Here is a 26,770-nt window from a genome sequence, read left to right as displayed (position 1 = left end):
TGGCTTCTAAGGACTCTTCCAATTCTATGATTCTATAGGGATCACAGAGAAAATATTGTTGTAAATCTGAGTGGGGAGGTAGGTGGATACAAAAGTTTAATGGGGTCAGAATGACTGCCCCAACTTCCTGAATGGTCAGTGGTGGATCTGTTAGCCACATCTTTGGCTAGAGAAATTGCAGGTACCAGTAAATGCCCAAGGAAGGGACAGTAGGAAACCCAACAGAGCAGCTGACATACCTTCCCACTTCCCAAGCAAAGACAGATGCACAGGAACAAATAAACTTCAAAAGGGAGGAAGAAAGAGGCAAAGAGGACTGAGCAGATTATGGAACTCCACATGCTGACAGCACCTGGGGATGCAGGGGTGCCTCGCTCTGGAGATCAGAGGTGGGACTAGCTTGGTTGGACTGCCCACCTGTGCTCAGTCTGTATATATGTAAATAAACTCAATTATTACAGAAATGCCTTAAATTTCCAATCATCTCTCTTTCCAAAGAGAACCAAACCTATGTAAAATCTACTGTCCCTGGAACTTCACATTACTTGGCAAAGGTATGCATGTGTAACAAAGGGCTGGATCCTGGTGCAGTCCTGCTTAGAGAAGACACACTGAAATCAATGGGATGGAAGTTGGACATGATATACATATACTGTTATTTCTCTTTCAGAAATCTAGTATGTGAACCAAATGGATTGTCCCTTCTATACCTGACCCCCAATATATTATTCTGGTCTACCACAGAAGAACAGCTGTTTAAGTAACACAAGCTTAAAGTGGGCACAAATAATCATGCTTGGATCTTGGATCTTAGTTCCTCTTTATTTATTTATTTTGCTGGAAACTTCCTCAAAGTGCTTAAATTAACCAGAACATAATACCCTGTGCTGCATCTGATCAAACTGCAAGCCTAATTACATATGAGAACATGTAATCTGTTTTTCAGACATGTTTTGTTTTGCAATTAACATTTTTGTTGAGCTAAGGATTCGTTTTTAAACAACAACAACCGTTTTCATCTTGCAAGGCTGAATAATATAAAGAAATTGAAACCATAATTATAAAAAGCCCTGGCTTTATGTTTACTCATGTCCATGCTCCACACCTGAGCTATAACAAAAGGTAATTGCATCCAGACTGGTATATATTTCAAAACTGCAAAAATTGTCCTTTTCTGTGTCTAATGTGTGTTTTTTCCTGTATATTTTAAGGATATTTGCAATTTTCAAAGCCATTTAGCTCATGGTATTATTATAAACCCATAAAGTGTATATTTTGAACAGACAGAGCTACAAACCATAACCATATCCTCAAAGAGAGTGTATGGACACAGTATAAATATTTTGAGGATAGGTGAATGCTTGCAGAGCCCATGGAAAACAGATAAGCATTCCAGCTGAGACTCCAGTTCCCCAGGATGACTGATAGATATATCTCCACCCATCCACCCACAGTATCAAATGTCATCTTTGCCACGCTCTATATAATAACACCCTTTGGATATTAGACTAAGGATCTTAGCTGGTATCACTATGGTATCATTTTCTGAAGGCTTCGTATTCCCTTTGGATAATCTGTTTCACCAGGATAGAGATAAACAATATGTAATACTATTTAGTGTCTTCGTGGTTGTTTTTGTTGTTGTTTTTTTAACAGGGAATATTCCATTTTATAGAGCAATTCTTTATCTGTCTAAGCATACAATAAGGCTGCAATCCTATGCACACTTAACTGGGAGCAAGTCCTGGTGAACTCAATAAGCCTTTCCTTTGAGGAGTCATGTATATTGTACTGTAAGTCATCTCACTTTCTTGCTATGAGATTATACTGGAAATGAGCACTCATTTAGAAACATTTGAGCTTCATTGTCTCAAAATTACATGCAATAGAAATCCCGATACACCAGCTCTGCTTATGCTACTAGATCCGATGCATTTTTGGTGGCTGAGTGAAAGTATTGTGATTCTTACAATATATTGGCATTACTTGAAGGCAGAAAATTTACAAGAGTGGATTGTTAACTTGTCTTTATTTTGACTAGACACCAACAGCACAATGCCTTTGACGTTGGCTAAGAACCAGCTAAGTGCATGGGTGAAAGGATACTGCTGGCCAAAGAAAACAAAGAAATCCCTGTCTGAGTCTACTTTTCTGGCTTGCTTTTATTAGGCAAGCGAAGAAATAAAAACTTCAAAGAAACACAAATATACATTTAGTAGAATATTTAGCCAACATAAATACAGCGGTAGTTTTGCATTTTCTAATCTTAATGTGGAAACAATATCCTTGATAACTACAAACATGCTGCAATGTATTTTTATTCAGTTGTTATTTTGGCACTGGTCTCAAGAGCAGTTAAGAACTTTTAAATATTGTTCCATTTTGGTACAAATAGATTGCACTTACACAAATCTGTACAAGAGAGAGATGTAAGAGACAGGTCTCATCTCAAGTTACAATGACTTACTTTTTGATCCTCTCTTAGTGCAACCAATAATTCAAGTAGAGAACCACACAATATGTGGCGTCTAAAATACAATGACAGCCTAAAGAGCTCAACAAAGAAAAGGACAACCAAGGGCAACATGCAAATGCTAGCAGTGACTAAAAAGAGAGAAAAGCTTAAAACTATATTGTAGTTATATAAGAAAGGGAAGGAAGCCAATAAGGTCTATTGTATATGGTCTTAAAGAAACGATTAAGGGTCCCCATAGGTTTTTAGAAGCATACTCTTCTTGGATCTTCCCACATATTTGCATCTTAGCCAGGTGACTGATAAAAAATATTGGCATGTGGTAAAATGGAAGAAGCAAGGAAATCAGGGAAATTCTCAGAACGGGCACAAAAGCCAAAAATCACAGTAATTCTTATTTAATAAATTATACATCACACTCTACTCAGGTAAACTCAGAAGTCACTACCAATATGGTGGACAGATCTGTTGTTAATGGATGAGAGGCAGCAGGACAGTTATATGGCACCCAATTATCCATGACCTCAGATTGACTCACACATTAAAATAATTAAAATATGAACATTAATAAGCTAAAACTGTAAATACAGATATATATTACTCACATATATTTCTAAGGGGAAGGCCATATCTAAATAGTAGAGCATCTCCAGGTAAGAGAGACCCCTATGTGAAATTCCATCATTTCGCAACACAGTAATTTAGTTTTACTAGCAAACCGGAGGTTAAGCTAACCCCTTTCCAGCCCCATAAGGAGAGTGGGGAGCTTTCATGCAACACTGCAGCCAACACACAGTCACGACACACAGTTTGGAAAGCTCTGGTTTAGAGCAAAAAAACAAATGTGTAGGTTACCAGTGCAAAGACTTCTCTGGTCCTGCTACGCTACCCAGGGCTAAGAAATGGTTTGGCTTAGCATTACATGTGGACCAGATAAATGCAAAAAATGCTTAGATAGACCAGTGGTGTGACTCAGTATAATCAGCTTCCTATGTTCCCATGATGTCTTAGTCACAAAGGAGCAGGCCATAACTGAGAATAAGATGTTTAGATGGGACAAAATAACTATAGCATCTGACTGGGCATATTTTACAAACTAGGCTGATGAACATTCATGTGTCATGTCATGAACAACTTTCATAACTTACTCCAGTGTTTTTTCTAGACTCAGGGCCAAACTATATAATTGGTTGTTTGTGTTTATTTTTAAAGTGTGTTTATGTCAGACACTTTTATTTTAAAGGAAATGCAATTGAAAAGCTTTATCAGGGTAAGAAAACCCCATTAGAAACTATGTGGTGGATTTTGAAAAATCAGTATGAAAAGGGAAGGATGCCCGAGCATCTATTTTGTTTTCCTCTGAAGAGCAAAACCAAGGTACTGACTGTGACAGAATGAAACCACAGCAAAGACTGGTGTTCAAAATCTCAGGCTTACAGATTAAATCCTCAAAGAGCTTAAGCTTAAGATGCCAGTATTTCTGTTGAGATGCCAGCTGTCAGATCTATGTCAGGATATTGCGTGATAGAACCCCTAGAAAAATATAGCTTGGTCACAGAGAATAAATTTTTATTTATATTATCCTGTGAACCTTCCTTGAAGTAATTCATTGCAACTGCAAGGATCCATAACACAGGAAGACAGTGGGTGTGAAATAATAAGCACATTAAAAATCCAAATTTTAGTATTCAAATATTAAATATTTCAATCTAAAGCATCACACAATATGTTTTAGAAATATGTAAAAAAAGGTAGAATTTTAAAAGAATGAAATCTGTGCTGCACAGGGGTTGGTGGGTGAACTATGGGTTGGATCCAGGTTTAGTAATGTTTGGAGAAAATCAATTAACTCTATGGAACGTAATCACATGCTGCCAAAAAATGTATCAAAAGGCAGTAGTTTAAATACATGATGCCCCCAAAATTCAAGTCAAACACTGGTGTGCAGGATCGAGTTGAGCACTACCTTGCTTGCACCCTTCTTTAAATAGGCAAACAGGGCTGTGTTTGTTTTCAGCCAATAAACCACCACTCCATCTGCCCCCAAGGTTCATTCTATTCATGGCATTGAAAAAAGAGGGGGGTGAGGTGATAGTTGTTCCAGAAGTTCCAATGGAGTATCTGTTTTCACTGAGGACTTGGACAGAGACGCTTAGGTCTCAGAATCACTAGGGGGAAACTGATAATGAAAGTAAGTGGGAAAGTGATACCAAAATAAGGGCAGTGTTCTATTAACCTGTTCAGTCAGTTCAAGGATTACCCTTGGTATGTTTCCTGGGGGTAAGCGAGGTCTACTGTATGTATTTTCAGGGCTATGAATGAAAAGCGATCTCTCAGCTTATCTATGAAAGGTAACCAGGCAGCTAGTTTCAGCCTTTGATCATTCTTTATCGGTCATGTGACATTCTGCTACTTTATGCTGAATAAATGCTGAATATACAGGTTCGTATTGACTCCTACAAGCATGGAGTACAAATAACAGCAATTTGTTCAGTCCTTAACCTGGGGCATCAAGAAAAATATTGATGACATCACACTATCTCCCTATGATACAATTCTCTTCCCTTACGATGCAACACATTCTGATGTTCTTATAGATTTGAACATGAGTGGAAATAGAGTAGAGATCCCTTCATTTCCGATATTTTTCTTTTCTTTTGGGGGGAAGAGATATAAAACAGTTTGATCTTTTCTAACATGTACAAGCAAGCTGTGAAAATCTTAGCAGTAAACTCCTGTGGTTTGTGGAATATCTTTCTCCTTACAAGGAAGTAACTAACCATGTAAAACATCAAGAGCCCCCAAACTGGCCTTGATATAAAAGAGTGACATACTAAAATGCACAACTGATAGCTGGAATACAGATGGCTGAAGTGCAGAATGCTAGAAAATGAGGCAACAATATTTAAACTCTGTTTTACAGCTACCAATATTTTTACTCATAAGTTTCCTGCTTGGCAGGGAGTTGGACTCGATGGCCCTTGTGGTCTCTTCCAACTCTATGATTCTATGATTTTGAAAGAAAGCATTTCTTTTAGCTGTATGAAATCAGCTGAAATTTGCTCCACAGTAAGCAGTACCTCCATGAACTCATCCAAATTGGAAACGATTTTCAACTCAAAAGCAGCATACTATACTAGTCTGCAGTATAAGCAGCACGGTAATCAGAAATGGTTCTGCTTACAGCCCACAGAGTTAAGTTACTGGAAACATTCAAGAATTCAACAGTCAAAACTTTATAGTGTTAAGCTCTGTCAAACTTTGTTTTCTAAAAAAATACTAACGTCTCTTGTTATTAGAAAAGTAGATCACCCACTACCACAACCAACAACATTTAGATTAATGATACAAGATTACATTGTGTAGTGTGTGTGTGTGTGTGTGTGTGTGTGTGTGTGTGAAGCTGCAGCCTTCCAGATGTTGTAGGACTATAACTCCAGCATCCTTCACCATGCTGGTTGGACAACAGTGGAGTCCACCAGCTTCTGAATGGTCACAGGTTTCCCACTTCTGGTGTACAGTGTGTATGATTGTGCATATGTACCAAGGTGCAATAATATGAGTATGGCTTAGACTAATACTATAGTAGCATTCTATATGGACTGGAGAGCCAAGTTCATCTTGTACAAGAAGGGTAGCCAGAGCTACTCAGCTGACCATCTTGGGGACAGTTTTTCAAGTATGTGAGGAAAGCCAGAAGAACTGCTAATAAAATCCACAATGCCCACTCTTTGACTCCACCAATTTTAGTCAAATTGTACAGTACAAAACACTCTAAAAACAGTAGCTAAGTGGGCAGTCATAAATGGGGGGGGGGGCAGGAGTGAGAACCTCAGGCCCAGGAGCAAAATGCAATGCTTCAGGCCTCTCTATCTGGTAGTAAGAAAATGGGATGTTCCATTTTTTCCAGGATGCGTGGTGTATGCATGTGTCTTTAAACTGTGATAATGCCTCAGGCTTACCTAGATGAAGAGGTACATCTGTGTAGAAACCTCTGGCTTTTGTGTGGGTGTAATGTAGGTAAAAGTCTTATCAGTTGCTTCACTCATTTTTTACCTATAGTCCTTCCCCCTTACTGGCATGCAATTCCCCTGCCCAGAAGGTTACCCACAAGGGAATGCAACCCTCAGGATGAAAAGAATTCCCCACCCATGCAGATCACATTGTGCAATACACTACAAATTGCCTCCCTTAAAATTATGATTAACCAACAGTAGATTAGCCCAGTTGTATCCTTCCACAGAAAACATATTACAGTTGTGACCTTTCATATAAACTGTTTTGGCTTTTGGTGGCTTTTAAATTGAAGTTGCCACTTACAAAGGTGATCCCTAGCAGTGGCGGAGGAACCCTCTCTGGCACCCGAGGTAGGACGGCAAGGGGTGGGGCAAACCACCCAGTGGTGCACACACAATGTCCATACGGACTGCGTACACACAGCAGCCCGTATGGACTGTGCACACGCGGCAGCCTGTATGGTCGCCGTGCGAGAGGCAGCCTGTACGGACGCTGCACAAGCGGCGCACATACTGATTGCGTGTGTGCCCTGAACCGCTCTACAGCTGGGGGGAGGCAGCAGGCCATATTGTCACCCCCCCAAAGGCACCCGGGGTGGACCACCCCCTCTGCCCCCCCTTCGTATGCCCCTGATCCCTAGCAGATTTTGCATCCCTCTCCCTATTTGTAAAAGTGCTTTGGAAAGAGAAGTGGAGGCATGCATTGGATCAGACTGCAAATTGCCTCTCTTAAAATGGCTATTATCCTCAGCATTATCTGAGTTTTGATGCTGTCTGCATAACCACTTGCACTGTGTTTCTCTCTAAAATGAAAAAAACAAGATAATTTGAAATAAACATGCAATTATGGTTTCTTTGTGCCTTTCTACCCAGATATTTTTCTGGAAAAGAAAAAAGTAAGGATGAGTGGAGGGAGGGGGCAAATTCCATACCCCCACCATGCCCAGCAAATCCTGAGAATTGTGTTTTACGCTTCACAGACCTATAATTCCCAGCATCCTGACAAACTACAGTTCACAGGATTATTTGATGGAAGTGATGTGCTCTAAATGTGCTTGAGCGTATGGTATGGATACGACTTAGGTTTTATAGATCACTGCAAATGCCATCACAAAGCAATATATCACTGCAATGAGTTGTGCTGGAAAGCTCAAGCAGACACATATATCACACACACATACAAATGATATAATAAGTATTTATGAAAATATTCCAATCCAGATTTTTGCAAATTCTCAAACATATTTCCATGCCAAGAAGAGGAATTCTTTAGAAGTTACGGTAAATTCCATTTAAGCATAACAGGGGGGAAAGCCCTTTGCAAATCAGTGGAGAGGCAAATTCTTTCCCGAAAAGTTCATAAAACAAAACATGAACCATATATTTAAGTTCTGTTTCCCACTGAGCCCACAGGCAGAGATGGATATTATTGAAATGATTAAGTTCATTTAACTGTCAAGCACGTTTGAAAACAATTTGTTAAATGTAGGGGGAGCATGTCATTGAACTCTGGAGCTCAGACTCTCTAATCCAGTGCTAGAGGCACATGAAAATACATCCAGATATTAATGTTTGTAGTTTTATATTAGGCATTTAAAGTCAAAGAGGGCAGTTTCATAGTAATGTGATATACCAGCTTTAAATGGCGTCATTAAAACAACTTTGCCTCTGGTTTCTAGCCTTTTTTTGTTGAACTGTCATAAATACAGAGATCACCTTAAATCCCCTCATTTTCACTCAAACACCTGCACTGGCATGTATTCATAAAACTCTCATATCACATTGTGCTCGCTTTTATTAAAGGTCTTCTGGAAGATTTTCTTCAGAGAGCCACTGTCTCACATGCCCCCAAGTTAATTAAAATGCTTTATTGAGATGCACAACATGGACCCACTAAACAGTGTCAGGCACTGTGTGACCTGGTGCCTCGGTGTTTGGAGTATCTGGTTATTGCTAAACTATTCCTTTCACAACCTCCCTCGTTCCTACATTGTGATTCAGCAGAACTGCTGGGCCATTAATTAGTGCTTGGTTTTCTGAGAGCTTTTCTAATTCATGTTTTTAAATGCCAGGCCCAACCACAAAGCTCTTTAGACCCATAATCTACAAAATAAAATTTGTGGCTCAATTTCCATTTGCCTAAACTTCATCTGTAATGAGAACGTGTCTGCTGAAGACATCTGTTTCAGCATGGCATCCTTTCATTTTAATGGCAAATAATAGAGTTCAGCTCCCTAAGATTAGAGGTTATAGGGTAGGCCTTTGAGCTGGCTTGGCTTCCTTGCTGAAATGTACTGCCAGCCAATTTAATATATGCAATAGAGGCCCAGCAACTAGCTGTTTTGTTCCCCCTTTGCATAACACCTCCCTCATTCCCCTCCTCGCAAAATAGCATGATCCTGTCTAAACACTTTGCTCCATAGCATTGTTGAGCAGGGTGTCAGTATCTGCTTTTATGGAGTTGACAATAATATTATTTCGTTTCAATGAAACACAGGGTAAATGAGGAGGAATCACAGCTAATTATATAGTTGAAAATATATACTCATACTGAAAGGGAATGTGGCTGCAGAAATCTGTCTGTCGTCTAACCCCATGTCTTTGGCTTTGTTGAAACCAGGGTTGTTTCACGTGTACTGTAATGTCTCTTTGTCTTGCCCTCAAATGTAAAGAGGCCATCAAATAAAGAGCTGCCAGTTTAATCTTCCTTTCAAATTCCAAATCTGTTGTCCCATATGCATATTCACTGGCTTTTAAAGATACATCTATACTCATCTATACTTCCAGGCTTTAAGGGTTTGCGGATGGAAACACGAGTGTAGCATTAGTGCTTCTGGCAGCAGTTTTAATGTATGGAACTTCCCCCAGAAATAAACCACACAGTGTGGTTCTATGCACCTTTATTCAAAAGCAGGGGAGGGTAATTTAATAGTGCGATGCTATACACATCTACCCAGAATCAAGTCTCATTGAGTTTAATGGGGCTTATTCCTGGGCAAGAATGTATATAATTGCAGCCTTTGTCTTTTTTACATATAGGGTTGGGTAGATAAGGCAGCTATTAAAATCAGGGGGGCCCTACCATTAGGCAGAGTGAGGCATTTGTCTCCGGCAGCGGCTGCTAGGGATACATGGAAGGGATTTTCCTTCTCTTCCCTTCCTGACTGATTTTATAGGATATGTATGAGAAGTAGCCACACTGGTAAATTCTCATAGCCTTTTGGAATGCCAAATTTAATTATTACTATACAGTGGTACCTCGGGTTACAGACGCTTCAGGTTACAGACTCCGCTAACCCAGAAATAGTACCTCAGGTTAGGAACTTTGCTTCAGGATGAGAACAGAAATTGCGTTGCAGCAGTAGGAGGCCCCATTACCTAAAGTGGTACCTCAGGTTAAGAACAGTTTCAGGTTATGAACGGACCTCCGGATCGAATTAAGTTCTTAACCCGAGGTACCACTGTATAGCCTCATGCATTGTTATGAACATATCTGTTTATAAATATTGGATACTATATTTTTGTCTGTTAGCTTTTAATTGATGTATTAGTCACTTATGCTTTTGTCTGGCTGCTTTATATGTAGTTTTCTTCAATCAATATATTCTAATTGTTATTCTCATATTTTTCTATATATTGCATTAGTAGTAATAAAAAAGTGCACGTACTGTATACACCATTAAGTGTTTGCAGATGGGAACTTTGGTATTTGTACTGGTCTTCCTTCAGCAGCCTTAATACGTAGAACAGCCCCTTGTGTTATGTAATTCCACGCAGGTCTACTGAGATGTTCCATTGTGTTCAATAGTAAAACAATGTAAGCTGCATTGCATTGCTGCTTTAGATTAACTGATAATTATGTTGGATTTGCCTGACGTGATGGTGACAATATAGAGGGACTTTCTTGAGAAAGTAAAACAGGATCAGACATCTTGGGTTTTCTCGTTTCCTTTTCATGCACTAAATCCACAAGTACGCTAAATCCACAGAAATAGTATTTATTCTGATTTTGGGATAAAGATTTTAGTTAAATATTGTGATTATATATATATATATATATATATATATATATATATATATAATAGTGAGAGTCCTGAACACAAAAAAGGGGGGGAGGGATCGTTGTCATTTCATTTGGCTTCTCTCAAAAGGTAATCCATCCAATAAGCCACTAAATACAACTACAAATGTACTAGGACACATACAAATGAAGCTGTATAAAACAATTCACTAGAGATTCAAATGCTATTGAATAAGCCTATATAAATCGGGTCTATAACATCTGAGCAGATAGCTCTGTCAAAACCAATCTGTCCTGTTTCTTTAGCTGACTAAGCGGCAAACTTCTAAATGCAGAAAGAAAACTGACTAGGTCCTGCACCGTCTTTCCTTTTGTTTCAATGTTTTAGGTGGAACTCATTGGGATTGTGAGCTTTTGAATGAGAAGCAATATGGGGCTCCAAAGAACATGATCTGTTACTCCTTCTGTCAAAATTCAGGATATTTATATAAGAACAATTATTTTGATGTAAAACATATGACAAAGGAGAAGCTAGTGAGTTATGAGGCTGGAGTGGGCAATAGCCAACATAGTGCTTTCAAAGTGTTGTTAGGCTCTTATCAGGCCCAGCAAGTATAGACAGGGATAATGGGAAAGGCCTTTCCTGCAAAATAGAGCCACTCAATGTATGCTATTTCAGACTGTCCCTTTCTTATAATAAGATTAAACAAATTCATATGGGATAGGTCTACCAATGGCTGTTGTGATGACACGTAAACATTCAAAGGCCACAAAATACCAGGTACTTGAATGTAGGGTGAAAAAGAGATGTTGCCTTCATGCTACTAAGCGTTCTTGACCACTGTGGGAAACTGGATGCTGAACTAGAGAGTCTTTTGATGCATAGTTGGTGGGAACATGAGAGAAAGTCTTCTTGGAGGTTGCTTCCAACCTCTGGAACTCCCCAAGTCACTTATATGATGAGCTCCTACTGGCAGGCAAATATTGTTTTATTCAGACAGGTTGTTGGCCCCATATGCTGCATATATGATGGAATTTGCTCAACTGGGTGTTTTTATCAGTTTTGTGGATGTGCTTTTTAATTTGTGGTTGTATTAAGCACCATTTGGTGGAAAGACAGGTTACAGGTTAGCAAACAAATAAAAAAGACATATTAGTCTGTTCCAGCAACTTTAATCTTCTCATTGCAATGTGATAAAAATAAAATTATAAAGCATCTATCATTGCCCAAGTTTCAGAATCATTACATCTCTGAAACACCATGGTAATTTGAAGCAAATTAGCTAATTTGAGCTCTGTTCCATTAGGCAAAATCATAGTCTCAACTGAGATTTTACACTCTGTTTCAAAAGATCCCCTTTGAACCAAAATTTCACTGTTTGGTCACATCCCTCCATTTAAAATGTTTCACCCCTTCAAATCCAATATGACTTTAAATTCTTCTTTGGTGTCCCCTGTACTCTATTTTATTGAATCTTGGATCTATTTCCTCTATGAACAAGACTATAATTTTAATGTTTTAAAATCTGTCTTGCTTTTCTTAACTCTTATACTAATATTAGCTTTAGTTAAATTTTAATGAATCCACTTTTATAGAAACCAGCTGCAGAAAATGGCTATAGTACTGTAGAAAACACAATTTGCCACCAAGTAAGTCAATTTTAGTAGATCCCTGTTGTGTCTTATACTAACTGAGTTATGATCCCTATCTGAGCCTAGCAATATTCTTTCAAGTAATAACGGTAGTATTTTAACTTCCTTTTTGTGAACATTTTATTAATTTCTTTGCAGAATTTTTATTGTATTGTTAGCACTGTTCTACTTCAGCTGGCCCATGAAACACAGAGGCTACACAATATTTTCTCACTGTCTTTCAGATTCCTAGTCTTCTATAGCATAAGCTCAAAAATATATCTTTTAAGCATTTGTTGGGAGAGTATCCCTATTATCACGGTGCTCAACAAGCAAAGAATGGGAAACAGTTTTGAACATTACTGAAGGTTGATGCATATGTTACCAGAAAAGCCATGAATGGTAACTTGGTCATGCCAGTGACACTCCTGGCAGCATTAGAAGGAAACTAATGATGTGGGTGGGTCTGGTATTGTGGGCAGAGCAGAGCAATACTGGCATCGGAAATAATTACAATGCCATATAACAGGCTCTCTTGAAGCACTGTTCAGAGCAATGTATAAACAGACAAGTCATAGCAGTTCTTACAACCCCTGCTATTGACATATGAACTAGTTCCGAATGTGATCTGAAGGGACACAGGAAGTATAAATTACTTTGTGCTTCCTGTCTTCCACACTTATTTATAATGTACTATATGTTACTCATGACATTTCTAGCCACATATAAAAGGACGCACGTGGTGCTGTGGTCTAAACCACTGAGCCTCTTAGGCTTGCTGATCAGAAGGTTGACAGTTTGAATCCACGTGAGCTCCCGGTGCTCTGTCCCAGCTCCTGCCAACCTAGCAGTTCAAAAGCACACCAGTGCAAGTAAGTAAATAGGTACCGCTGCAGTGGAAAGGTAAACAGCATTTATGTGCGCTCTGGCACTCATCATGGCCCTCCTTGTGCCAGTAGCGGTTTAGTCATGCTGGCCACATGACCCGGAAAGCTGTCTGCGGACAAACGCCAGCTCCCTTGGCCTGAAAACCAAGATAAACACTGCACCCCATAGTCACCTTTGACTGGACTTAACCGTCTGGGGTCCTTTACCTTTAGTCACATATAAAGGAATGAATTTGGCATAACTAGACCCCAATATGGAAACAAATCAAGATACAAACATTTTACAATGGAGGTATTACATTCCTAAGTAAGGTAGGTAGCAAGCAAGATCAAGGCAATGTCAATAGTAGGTGAATTTCAATCTTCAACAAACGTTCTTCAGGAACACGGTCCATTCTCAAGAGTTCTATATTTTAAACCCTGAGTTAAGTATTTCCTTGGTATGTGTAGTTTGAAACTGAGTACAGAATGTATAATCCAATTCCTATTGAAATTTTAACATGGGTTGCGTTGATTGTAATAGGAAATATATGACTGATTGCTGTTTTACTTGGAATTTTGTTACAGCACAATGTCATTCACATTTACTCAGAACTAAACATCATTGAGTTAATGGGATTTACTCCAAGGTAAGGCTGTACATTATTTTGGAAATGACAATATGCTTACATCGCATTGTTAGGCTCATAGTTTACAGGAGACTATGATCCTAAAAGACACCATCCATCTATGATTTATTTCCTTTTCAATTAGTTTGTCAGTTTAAAGAAAAATATTTTCTTTTCCTTTGTACTGCACATTTAAAAAACTGCATTAAACTGTTTAAAAAGACATGATAGCCTGCTTTAGTTTCAGTTACTGGTGGCACTGCCACTACTGGGTTTTTATTATGTAAATTGCTGCAATCTGGTTAGTTCCTTCCTCTTTTTTCTGTTACAAAAGGGGGCTGCAAGTGCTAATCAAAGTGTTGCAATTTCCATATTAATGATGTTTTCATAATGACACTTACTTGATATGCAATGTGAATGGAGTGGTGACTTTTTATTCTTCTTCAAAGAGACAATAGTAAAATGTTAATTTTTATGAAATAAAGCATGTTTGTTTTGAAACTAGTAGCAATTGTCCAGTACTATTGTTCCCCTACCAGTAATGTGTAATAAAGCATTTCTAATTTAAACACAGCAACAAGCTATAGAGTGCTCTTGTTAACACACACTATGACCCAGTCTGTACTACTGTATTCTCAAACCATGGCTTATTGAACAAACTAACCAAATCACCCTCCTGAGATCCTGAGGGCCCTGCTGCTGCCTATCTCCACCTGGCCCAGGGTGGACTGCTTCATAAGAACTTCTTCTGCTGTCCAGCAGAGAGGGCCTCTTCTTCTAAATTGTTTTTATATCCTTTTATTTATTTTGTAGTGTATTAATTGTTTTTAATTAAGTTGTAAGGGCATTTGTGGGATATGACTGGGAGGAGAGGAGCTGGGGAGGGCAGGGAGAGGTCCAGTTACGGTGGTTCTGGGTAGGGGGAGGTATGGCGTGGGAGGTGGGGCAGGCCAGATAAGGGCACATGGCACAGGCAGTTAGTGGCTGTGCCGTGGGCCAACCCCTCTTCCAACCTAGGGAATTGTGGTTGTCATATCAGTCAGCCCTCGGGTCTGCAACTGCTGCTGTTCAATGCCCGGATCTTCTGCCTGACACCAGCTACTGGCCAAGGGAACAGCTGCTGTTGGGAACGCTGCTTATCTCCTCTTTTATACATGGAAGTTTGCTGCAACTACCTGTTGCTTTCAGTCTACAAACTCAGAGCAAAGCATCACAGTGTTTGGCCACAGGAAGGGGCTGCTGGTAGGCTTTTAATTTATACACAATTTCAATATCACTAGCACTTTAAAATACTAAGATTCACTATTTCAGCTTTTCCAAACACCTCCAAAATTTTAATGAAAGAGTTTATACTGGATAGCCTTTCCATAAGATGACAATCATCTCCCTGCAAAAAGAGCTGGCAAGCATAGTTTGAGTTCCAGCTTGCGCATATGTTAAAACATTTAATCTTTTATCTACTGTGAGCAAAAGTTGCATTGTGGTTTAGTCTGGTCATGTGAATCCACATCCATATTTTGTACAACATGCTTTTGGAAAATTCAGCCATAATATCCTTCATTGTGGTAGGCAGTTTCTCCAGGTCATCTGTTCAGTATATCAAGGATCATGGAATGTTTGTCTGCAGCACTGCCTTTACCTAACATTTCAAATAAAAGACTGCAGTCAGCCGTTTCTAAGGAAAACAAATTCACTGAATCACACTATTTGTTACTTATTATTGAGCATCGAATAGCTCACCAAAGTTCTTTGTCGAAATACCTGACCTGAAACAGGCCATCAGAGTCAAAATGATATAGAGTCCTGTAATGCTGTGTTACAGTTTTTCTATTTTCATGAAGCAATTGTGGCTCTGAAAGAAAAGAATAAAACTACAGCCAGGTTATTTGTACCTGGTGGATTCGTTCAGCTTTCAACAAAATCAGCAAAAGAACTGGAGGAAAAACAGAAGGTTACAAAGCATCCCAGGAATTTATGAAGTGAAAAGGGAAATAATGACTTTCTAGCAAATAATACCATGTATTTTTATCATTTCCACTGCTTGGGTTACAGTAACAAGAAGGAGGTCAGCTTTTTGTGATAGCCACCATACCTACTGTTCTTTGAAAACTCCAAGTGATGTAATTTGACTAAATTTGGGAGAGTCAGGGATTAAGATTGCCCTACCTTTTCCTTCATAATTAATTCAGACAATTTCCACAAATTGACTACAACCACCCCAAAAAAAAAAATTCTATGGGGGGGACGGGACCTATCTAGAGTGAAGAGATTGAATGCTGAAATCCAAAGAATCTCAAATTAACATCCCAAAACCCAACACGGTCCAATTCACTCCAAACCAGTGCCAAAGTTTGACCTGAAGTTTAGTCGGAATCTCCTTTCTTCTAACTTGAAGCTATCAGTTCAAGTCCTAGCCCCCAGTGTAGGCCAAAACAAGCTTGCTCATCTGTCATGTAACAGCACTTTTCCAAATCCCTCAATAAAGCTTGGTCACCCTCCTCTGCACACGTTCTTCTAAAATTGTGGTGCCCAAAACTGGACACAGTGCTCCAGGTGGGATCTGAACAAGGCAGAATAAATTAGTACTATTACTTCCCTTGATCTGGACACTATACTTCTGTTGATGCAGCCTAGAATAGCATTAACTTTTTTTTTTAACTGATGCATCACACTGTTGACTCACATAAAGTTTGGGATCTAAGTCCCCTACATCCATTTTACATGTACTACTGGTAAGCCAGGTGCCCCCCATCTCAGAATTGTGCAGCTAGTTCTTCCTGCCTAGGGATTTGAGAGCAGGCTTCCCTGGTCATATTCCTACATTCCAACCACTGCGCCACACTGGCTTTCTGTAAAATTAAGCAATAGCTTTTTTATGTGCTAATGAGTGCTCACAAATTACACAGATCACTTGGTGCTAACTTGGAAATAATACTCTTGAAAAGAAGACATTTCACACATTCATTGAGTGAACAAGAAGATCATGATAGGTCAAGTGAAGCACATGTATGTGTGAGCTGGTTCCAATTCTAAGGATAAAATGATGGATGATGGCCTGAACATATTTGGAAAAAATATTCAGTAGAGTACAGGTGTAACAGTGAAAGATACTGGATCATTTGCAGACATTGTAATAAATCTTCATTTCAATCCAGTCTTGGTGAAGATTTGTTCAAAGGATCGATCAATAGACCATATAGTTTTAATTAATGAATCCTGAAGACTGAATTGGATGAACTGACCACTCTTGCAGACTAATGTGGGCACTGAAATTAATATTGGTATCCAATTCCAGCCCTGGTCCATCAGCAATTCAATGAAAAAAAGCATATCTTGTTCATCCAAAGGTTTAAAATGCTGCTGGTGGTGGTCCGTTGTGCGGCATTCTATGGCTTGTTTATTAATAGAACAGAAAGTGTTCTATTAAATTAAGAAAACATGGTTCAGCATGTTGTGTTATGGAGTTTTCCATGTTCACTCAAGTTCCAGAATGCTGGGAAATTGCAGGTGTTAATGACAGCAATATGAATGTGGTATGGAATCTTGTGTTCAAGCCTCACCTCTACCTTGGCAGAATGGTGGACCCAACTCTCAGATTTGTATGTTTACAGTGGTACCTCGGGTTACATATGCTTCAGGTTACATATGCTTCAGGTTACAGACTCTGCTAACCCAGAAATAGTACCTTGGGTTAAGAACTTGGCTTCAGGATGAGAACAGAAATTGTGCAGCGGCGGCATGGCAGCAGCAGGAGACCCCATTAGCTAAAGTGATGCTTCAGGTTAAGAATGGACCTCCAGAACGAATTAAGTATGTAACCAGAGGTACCACTGTACTGGAACAGATTTGGAAAGGATTTGTCTTTTCACTGGAATAGGCACATGGAGTCCATGCAACTGAAGGTAATATCTTATACCTATTAAGTGGTTAATTTATTAAGTGAAAAATAAAGAGTCAAAACTCTTATGAGAATATCAAAGGGAATTTTATCTGAAAATGTCCATGTGTCTTCTGCTGTTTTGGAATTCTCCCTCATCTCACAGAAAACATAATTTAGTTTTAGAGGCGTGGAATAGGGAAAATATAAAATATTCTACTGATGCATCCCCCCCCCAATACTAAGTACCTAGTTATACTAAGTACATAGTTAAGAATTTCTGCCTGATGCATGCATAAAATGCACTATGTTCACCAAGAATTTCTCTGTGATGCATCCTTAAAACACAAAGTGCTCCCTCATCACTAAAATGTGTAACGGATGTCCAGGCAGAAATTATACATTCACATCTTCCCAAATGCTTGCTGCAAACACATACAATTAATTTTTTGCTTTTAAAGCACTTCGGTTAACACAGCCCAATCAACTGTTTGCTCTGTAGAGGATAACATGTATTAATTGGTTTGATCTGCCTAGCCATTTAAGGGTTAAATACAAGTTTATGGGATCATCAGCCCCAGGATTGTTTGTTCTTACAGTTTTCAAAATAAACAGTACTTCACTTGCTTTTTCTTTGTGTATGTTTTCATATCAGTTGGGATATCTCCACATTTAACATTAAATCTATGCATAGTTCCCCTTGCAGTATTCAGGTCCACATGCATGAAATACAAGTAAAATGCTTTTTTCACTAGTTTCCTTGTTATTTTGTTTGTTTCTTTCATTTATTGAGAAAAGAGAAAATATTGTTACCAACTTATAACTCTTTCTCTAAAAAAAATCAAGTTGTTTTTCTTCATAATAGTACGATACTGAAAATACAGAAATATCTGAAACTTTCAAATGATGTGGAAAAGAAAATGTGATAAAATTAGTCACAAGTTTCATATGTGGAAGGAAGAGAGAAAAGACCCACATGAGGGGGGGAAAGTGAGCTGACAGCCTTAAAAATTGCCCTAATTGAGAATGGGAATATGAGACACATCTAGCCACTTCCAGGGCCTTGAAAGGATTGGCATTCCATCTTCTGGTTCTGTATTATGAACAAATCTGGAATCTTTTTGACCTTGTGAATTCAGCTTGAGCCAAGCTGAGTTGAAAACCTTAAATCAAGATCCTGTCAGAATGTGATGATTCTTGAAAGAATGATAACCTGCAGATAAGGCAAAATGAAATTTAGTTGGCTCTTGTAATGGCTTGGACCTACTCTAGGAATGGAAATGTCAATCATGTGGCCTCCTTCCAAGGTTAAATGGGAAGTTGTGCTTGACTTCATAGATGGAGTCCTTTGGCTATTGCTTCCCTCACATTTGGCACAAAAGAGGACAGAAGAAAGGTATGTTGAAAGGAAAGGATAAATGAACAGGTAAAATGAAATACGGGGTTTTTTTTGGGGGGGGGGGTCTTGAATGAACCATATTTGAGAGATGTGGCCAAAACTGATAGGAGTAAGAACAGTTTGCAAACCAAGACATTTGCTAATATCTCAAAAACCTGCTCTTTTTATATACAGACCGGGGCTAAAGGGACATTATTTTCACACAGAAATATGCTTTCAGCAATTCTAGCAATGCAGGATATATTTTTTTAATGCCGTCCTGCTTGAATATTTTCATGTTTTGAATAATGCTGTTTCAAGAATCAATCATATTATTCCCTAGAAGGTTTGTAGGATGGTCACTGTCATTTTGAATTAAACAGGTAATTCAGAAATTACCAGAAATTCAAAACTTGGGCAGAGTGTATTTGAGGGAGCAACATAAATGCTTCCTTGGGTGTCCTAATGCTCTGTGGGGTGCTGCCATTACTGCGGACAATACACCACCACTAATGCAAGCAGAGGTTTTGGTAGTAAAAGTCTTCTCATATCCAATTGTAGAAATTTGGATGACTATTTACATTGCTCATGAGAAGGTGCTCAGGCAGGTTGGACCTACCAAGGTGTCCTTGGTACTAATGATGAAATCTCCCAATACCACATCTCGGTTTTTTCCCAACAGATCTTCTGAAATTTCTTCCCTGACCTAGCAGAAGCAGACTGCTGAGCAGTGACGTGGATGGAACACTAAAAGAACACTCACTCTGACTCTCTGGCCCAACACCAGGTACAAGCTTCACTCTTGGTCCCCAGGAAGTCTGGTTGCCTGACAGAAGCAGTGGAATTCCAATGCATTATGGCAGCCCAAATAACCTGATTCTCCTGTCTCTGCTGGTGCTGAACCAAGTACACTGGGGACATAGCTAATTGAGATCAGGTGATCTACAAAGGTCTTGATAATATATGCCAGGTCAGTCCCCTCAATTAAATTATGGATGAGTGATGCATTCACCAACATTACTGCTAGTCTGGAGTGCTGGTTAGAACGACAACACAGCTGCTGAAGGAGGTGGCAGATTACAGTATCTAACAGTAATTAGGGCTCCCTGCCACCTATCTCTTAAATTCAACAAAATGTAGCAACAAACAATGCTACATTTTTTGTCACAGGGTTGCTGAAACATTTGGTTAGCTTTTGTTATGAGCAACAGACTTAAAAGAAAGGGATTATAGTATTAAAATTTTTAGGGTGCTGTCCTTCAACCTCTCAATTTTCATCAGCAGACTGATGCCTTTCAATGCAAATAAAATTGAAATAAAGCTCAAAGTTCCTGATATGGCATTGTATATTGTTTTATATAGATACATCACCTGCCCTTCCAAACTTTTTTGTAAAGTTTTTGTCTTATGTAATGGAGCTTCCAGAATTTCACTTGAAGAGAGAGATGCTTAAGCCCATTTACCCACTAAAAACTGTATGCCCAACTAATTTACTCCCCAAATGGGAAACATACAAGGCACCTTCTTTCCGTACACCCATGTTCAGTCCATGTCTTCAGTGCCTGCATGGGCTGGGTGACGGGAGCACCTTCCGATCACAGGAACAGGAGCACAGCATTCCCGGGGAATAGGTCCTGGTGCTGTGGACTCACATTTGTTCATGTGAGCACATCAAATGCAGCAGAGTAACGGAAGCAAAGCTGTGGAGGTTTTGTAGCATACCTAATTTATTTCTACCGCTTAAACAAATAAAAGAACATAACAAACATGTACAAGAGAAACAGCTCTCATACTGCCATCCTGTCTCTGGACAGATCAAAGAAAAAGCACAGTACTAGGGACGGAAGTCTGGAAAGAGTAGCTTCCGCCCTCTCCTTTTTCACAGACAGAAAGTAAAACAAACATGATCTGGTGATCCTTGCAATGGGAGGGATGAAAATACTGACATCCTCTCTTTTCTTTTCAGCATGGGTTAAAAACATACATTAGACCCACAACAGATGTAGGAGTTATGTTCTGGGGGTAGTGCATAAAGCCAAAATTGCATATAGAGAAAACACATTGGCAATCCCACCCACCATTAAAGCCAAAGTTTCCCCTTCCCCCCATTTCTATTTTTTTAAATTGCCAAGCGTGCAAAGTTGAATGTGCACAAGTTAAATGCGTGCAAGTTGTGAGTCTACTGTACAGTGGTACCTTGGTTTATGAACTTAATCCGTTCCGGAAGTCTGTTCTTAAACCGAAACTGTTCTTAAACCGAGGTGCACTCTCCCTAATGAGGCCTCTTGCCTCCAGTGCCCTTCCACCGTTCGGATTCCGTTCTTAGACTGAGGTAAAGTTCACAAACCGGGACACTATTTCTGGTTTTGCAGAGTTCTTAAACCGAATCGTTCATAAACAGGACTGTTCTTAAACCGAGGTACCACTGTATTGTAAGTAAGCATTAGCTGTGGGCTACTGTGTGATTTAGACAGCTCACAACATGCTTTCATCTGTAAAATGGATTCACACAGCTGTTAAGTACTAAAAGACATTTACAAAACACCAGAATTAAATACTACAAGAATACTGATTGGAAATTTCAGCTTGCCATCTTCTCCCTTCACCACAATTAATTGCACACATTTTCTAGTGTTCCATTTCCCTAAGCAGACTACACTTTCATTATTATTATTTTTGCAGACACTGTCAATAAAACAAGATTCTTTTTCAATCTAAAATACTCTTTACAATTTATTTTTCTAATTATGTTTTTAACTTGTGCTGCATCTTTCTTTCTTTTTTAGATTTCCCACTTCCCAACTAAATGTATTTCTATTTATGTATTTTAAGAGGCCTTCTGTTTAGAATTATTTTAACATTGCCACTTAACTACATTTGCATCTGTTGCTTTGCCCCCTCTAGATTTCATCAAGATGAATTTTAATTGCATATGCAATTGTTCCTAAAATGATCTTACTTCCTAGCACTAGGTCTCCCCTCTCAGATAATAAAACTCCAATTAAACTTATTAAGTCATCTGATATTTCCTCAAACTAACTTTTATTGATGACCCAGCCTGTTCAGTTTGCTTCCCATCGCCATGAACAATATTCTAAGCCTAATTATATTTTATCATCATGGGCGTTCCTCTGAACCAGCCATATTTATCAAACTTCATGCATTTTCTAGGACTTCATCCAAAATAGCCTCAAATCAGACAAATGCTTCAAATAAGCCATGGAACAAAACAATCCTGAAGTACTTTTCAGAAATATGTCTTTGCTCTTCATTTTGCATTCTGCTGTAGCCAAGTTAACATCTGAGTAATTAAAGTATTGCCAGGAATTTTAAATATCCTGTTTTTTAACATGTTTCCCCAGTTGTATACTTTTTAGATTTTGCATTAGTTGCTCTGAACATGTGAACCATATCCATTTCCAGTAATCACAACAATATTTGTTGTGATTTCAGTAACTTCATTGTGTATCTTACCTGCAATACCTTATCTTACCTGCAAAAGTGTGCAGACTTGTATTTTAGGGTGCACTCCTAGCAAATTCACTTTTGTTTAGAATCAGACAACTGAGTGTTAATACATGCACGATGTGGCATCTTCAAAGGTTAATCTTACATTCCCTTCCACCACCTCTTCTTGCCTAGCTGCTGTCTCTTTAGAAAACCTTTCTACTTAAGTCATCCTCCCCCCTCCCCAGCAATATGCAATGTTGCCCCCAGCCAATTCGGTCTTTTATTTCCATCACATTCGCCTGTCAGAATTTTGTGACTGATCCTTCCACCTCTATAGTCATAACACTGAACATGTCATGAAATCACAGCAGCTCAGACATTGGCTAGAAGAGGCTCACAGGTGACAGACAGCCAGTTCAAGCCCATTAAATATCTATGATTTGGAGCTATTTTTGCATCATGCACATTTTCAGCTTTTGCACCATATGCTGCTACAATTTCTATGGCCTGGTTTTATTCTCTCACATTTACATTATCTTTTCACTTTCAAGTCTGAAGTTAATCCTGCAGACATCCCTGCTGCAAGAAATGTACACATTAAAACCAGCTGTGTCTCGACTGTGAGATAGTAACTGGCCCTGCTAAGATAATTCAGCTTGCAATCCAGAACCATAAAAGTCAGTGGTAATTTTGTAACTGACTTCAGTGGGATCTGGAGTACTAATTTGGTTTTTCATCAGTATTCTGAGCACCCTTAAAAGAATCCATTACTGTTTTTGTGTCAATTTATTGGTCCTAAGTGTGTGGTATATGCAGAAAAGGGAAGTTACAGTTAACAATTATTTAAAAGAACTGACACCTTTCAAATGATATTTCTGTTCTAACACCAGCAGAGACTTTTCAAAAACTTGCCACTCAGATTTGTGATATTTGTATTGTAATGTTCAACTGCAAATAACAGAACAGAACCTGTTCTGACCTCAGATACCTTCAATTGATAAAGATATTCTACTGGGGCATTCAGGTACAATTCTGGGTGCAACACTCAGCTTTCATTGGATGGCTACCTCACTGCATGCCCAGAAAGAAAATTATATATTCTGACTTTGTGCACACAGCTAAACACACTCTCTGGGGATCTCAACACACATGAAGCAGACCAAGCACCTCCTTTACTGTCCATCAAAAGCTCTGTGTTACCAGGAGCCACATGAATTGGACCTCAGTTTTTCTGAATAACTGTTTTCTGTTGGTGAACTCAATGTATGGGCTTCCATTTGAGCACTACATGTTGCACAGAAGTATTACCTCGTCTCCCCCCAAACTGCAATAATATTCTGCTTAATGAGACTATGATAAAAAAGTTAGTATTTCAAAATAGCACACTATTTTCCTCCAGTGTAAGAAGAGCAACACAGGAAGAGAGCACAGAGATGTGCCTTCATGATAGTGATTGGGAACTAATAATGCACATAATTAAGAACGCATATTTTTATGCATGAAAATAATATGCCACCAAAATAGTATGTTTTTCATGGCCAAATACGAAGGAACGATAATTAGTTTCCCACTACTTTTCTTTTTCCATAAGTCTTTGTTGTTTCAGTGGATGGAATGTGCTTTCTCTCTCTTTTTTTTTTATTAGACCCAAGTTAAAAAGAAAAAAGGAGAGAGAATGTTGCCACCATTATTATTTTTCTCTAGTTTGCATTGTAATGGAATATCAAAAGGTAATATTATCTATTGTGCCTCTATCTGGGGCATGTTACTTAAGTTTCAGTTCCTCCTAGACAACGAACCATGAAGACTGAAGAGATGACACAGACACATCATGTCCTTCCTCCCTTCATGCTCCTTGAGTGACGGTACTTTGCATGAGCTTTCCTGAGAGGATTAATGGCAGATTTGACTCTAGGAAATAATTACGAGGTTTGACAAGACATTTGAGACTCTGGTGATAAAAGAGACGGAAGGTTTCAGTGAGGAACTAGGATGCTGACAGGCACAACATGCTCATTATGGAAATTCAAAAAGAGAAAGAATATCTAAAAATAAGCAAGATATCGAGGCACATATTTTATACATCAACCACACGGCAAACTTCTTGTTATCCCATGTGCTAATATCACCCATATCTTACTAACTGTAATGAGGGCCTCTTTAAAAAAAAAACTTAGCACACTTCTCTCTTTCTTACCTCTGTGCTTCCTATTATTTTCCTTTCTTGGAGGGAGGTGGTGAACAGAAAGAAGCTAAGAAACAGTCCTAATAAACAATTGTATATGCAAAGGGACTCTCCACATGATCCATCCTGCATTTGGAACAGAAGCTATATTTGCATGCACACAGGTGCTATCCTTACCTTCTGAGCAGCATGTAGAGGTGTTTGACAGGAGGATATATGTACATTGCAAATGACTGTGGCTGTATGAATAAGGGTTGCACAACTGGGACCTGCCATAGTGTTCCAATGAGGAGTGCTTTGGGAAAGGGACATAGTTCAGTGGCAGAGCCTGCAAAATGGCCAAGGTTTGATTACTGGAATCTCCAGGTAGGGCTAAGAAGCAAATTCTGTCCGAAAATAAAGGTATTATTATTATTATTATTATTATTTAAATCTGGAAGGTCAGTGCCAGTCACTGCAGTCAGTACTGAGCTGAAAGGATCCAGGATCCCAGCCAGCCTGTTGTGCCTTTTTCTAGAACAGGCTTCCTCAACCTTGGTCCTCCAGATGTTTTTGGCCTACAACTCCCATGTTCCCTAGCTAGCAAGACCAGTGGTCAAGGATGATGGGAATTGTAGTCTCAAAAACATCTAGAGCAATGTTTCCCAACCATGGGTCTCCAGCTGTTTGAGGACTACAATTCCCATCATTCCTGACCACTGGTGTTGCTAGCTAGGGATGATGGGAGTTGTAGTCCAAAAACAGCTGGCGACCCAAGGTTGGGAAACACGGATCTAGAGGGCCGAGGTTGAGGAAGCCTGTTCTAGAATATTCCATCCTATTCCCCTTTATCTTGGCCTTCCATTCTTTCCCACCCTTGAGCAGCTGGTATTCTATGCACACGGAGCATGTTCAGTCCACATTGGACTAACTTTTCTCCCCTCCCTAAAGGTTTGTTTAATGCTATAAACTTGCAATTCTGCCTGCTGATACTTCTGTTATTGAGCAGAATGTGGAGAATTGAGTTGCCATTAATACAGCATGGTGGTGGTGGTACTTTTACAATCTTTCTCGGATTCTACCACTTTAAATGCAGGTGCATGGGGGAAAGGGATTATGGTACATATTTGAACACTTCCTCCCCATTAAAACAAGAGAAGCAACAACATTGCCCAATTCATTTAGACAAGTAGATTCAACCATATGCTAAGGCCTGCAAAGCTCACCTGTTTTTAAAACAACTCCCCCACAACACATTCTTCTCCACTGGAAACAATGGGAGGGAAAGTGAATGTGAGATTTAGGTATGTCCCTGAGCTCTTCTAATTTTCTTCTCAGTTGGGAAGCAGGTCAGGAACCCTGGATTTTGGATCTCAGCTTCTTCCCCTAGCATGCCCCCAGTCACTCCTGATGTCACCCCAAATTTTGGGGCCCGCAGGTCATAGCGCAAATGTCGGTTGAGCCAGAGCATTGAAGGATCTCACTCTATGACACTGGAGTTCTGTTTCCAGTGTAGAAGAGGGTGATCTAATCAGTCCTAAAGCCTCCAAGACACCATAGAATTGCAGCCCATGCACCATGTTAGATTGAATAGGTGCAACAGGCAATTACGTGGAACAAAAGCCCAACAACACTTCCTTTACGATACGATGTGATACGATAATCTTATTGTCATTGCCCCATACAGAACAACTAAATTGGAGGGGGGGATCTACATAAGACATTCAAAACCAGCAAACCTGCTATCCCAGCCTGGTTAGCCCCCTAAAAATTCTGATACCCAATTTTTAAAATACAATACACTCCCATAGAGACTCCTTACACTATGTTTAAAACCAAAATCACATTTGGATAGAAACTGTTTCTCAGGCGGCTAGTCCTAGTCTTTATAACCCTGTACCTTTTTCCAGAAGGCAGCAGCTGAAAGAGATCATTTCTGGGGTGTGCACTATCCTGCGCTATCGCTGCAGCTTTCTTATAGCACCTGGAAGCATAGATTTGATCCAAGGTGGGAAGAGTGCACCCAATTATTCTCTCCGCAGTCTTTACAACCCTGGACAGCATTGTTTTTTCCCCTGACTGTGCAGCTCCCAACCCACACACACAAACCATAAGTTAATATACTCTCAACAGTACAATGCAAAGCCTTACTGGGCATAACTTTATTGATTTTTATTAGCATTTCTGAACTCACCTTTAACAAACAAGAACAATCAGTAATGTATACATGTCTACCCAGGAGTCAATAGAACTTACTCCAAGGC

General features: G+C 39.3%; 1 protein-coding gene across 5 annotated transcripts in view; it reads right to left on the bottom strand.

Moving 5' to 3' along the window:
- Nucleotides 1-26,770, bottom strand: part of LOC307215528 (uncharacterized protein) — a 186,924-nt gene that overhangs the window by 142,866 nt on the left and 17,288 nt on the right. For 2 of the 5 annotated variants that reach the window (XM_079974868.1, XM_079974869.1), the window contains exon 2: nt 15,404-15,489. In XM_079974868.1, the coding sequence (XP_079830994.1) occupies nt 15,404-15,489 (86 nt within the window). Of the gene's footprint in view, nt 1-13,873; nt 15,277-15,377; nt 15,490-19,655; nt 19,719-26,770 lie in introns of those variants that run through there. The other 3 variants (XM_079974867.1, XR_013838529.1, XR_013838530.1) reach the window with 3 other exon arrangements.

This window comes from Podarcis cretensis (genome assembly GCF_951804945.1).
Source record: "Podarcis cretensis genome assembly, chromosome: 4".
NCBI classification, from domain to species: Eukaryota; Metazoa; Chordata; class Lepidosauria; order Squamata; family Lacertidae; genus Podarcis; species Podarcis cretensis.
This window is presented reverse-complemented; position numbering and strand designations above follow the sequence as displayed.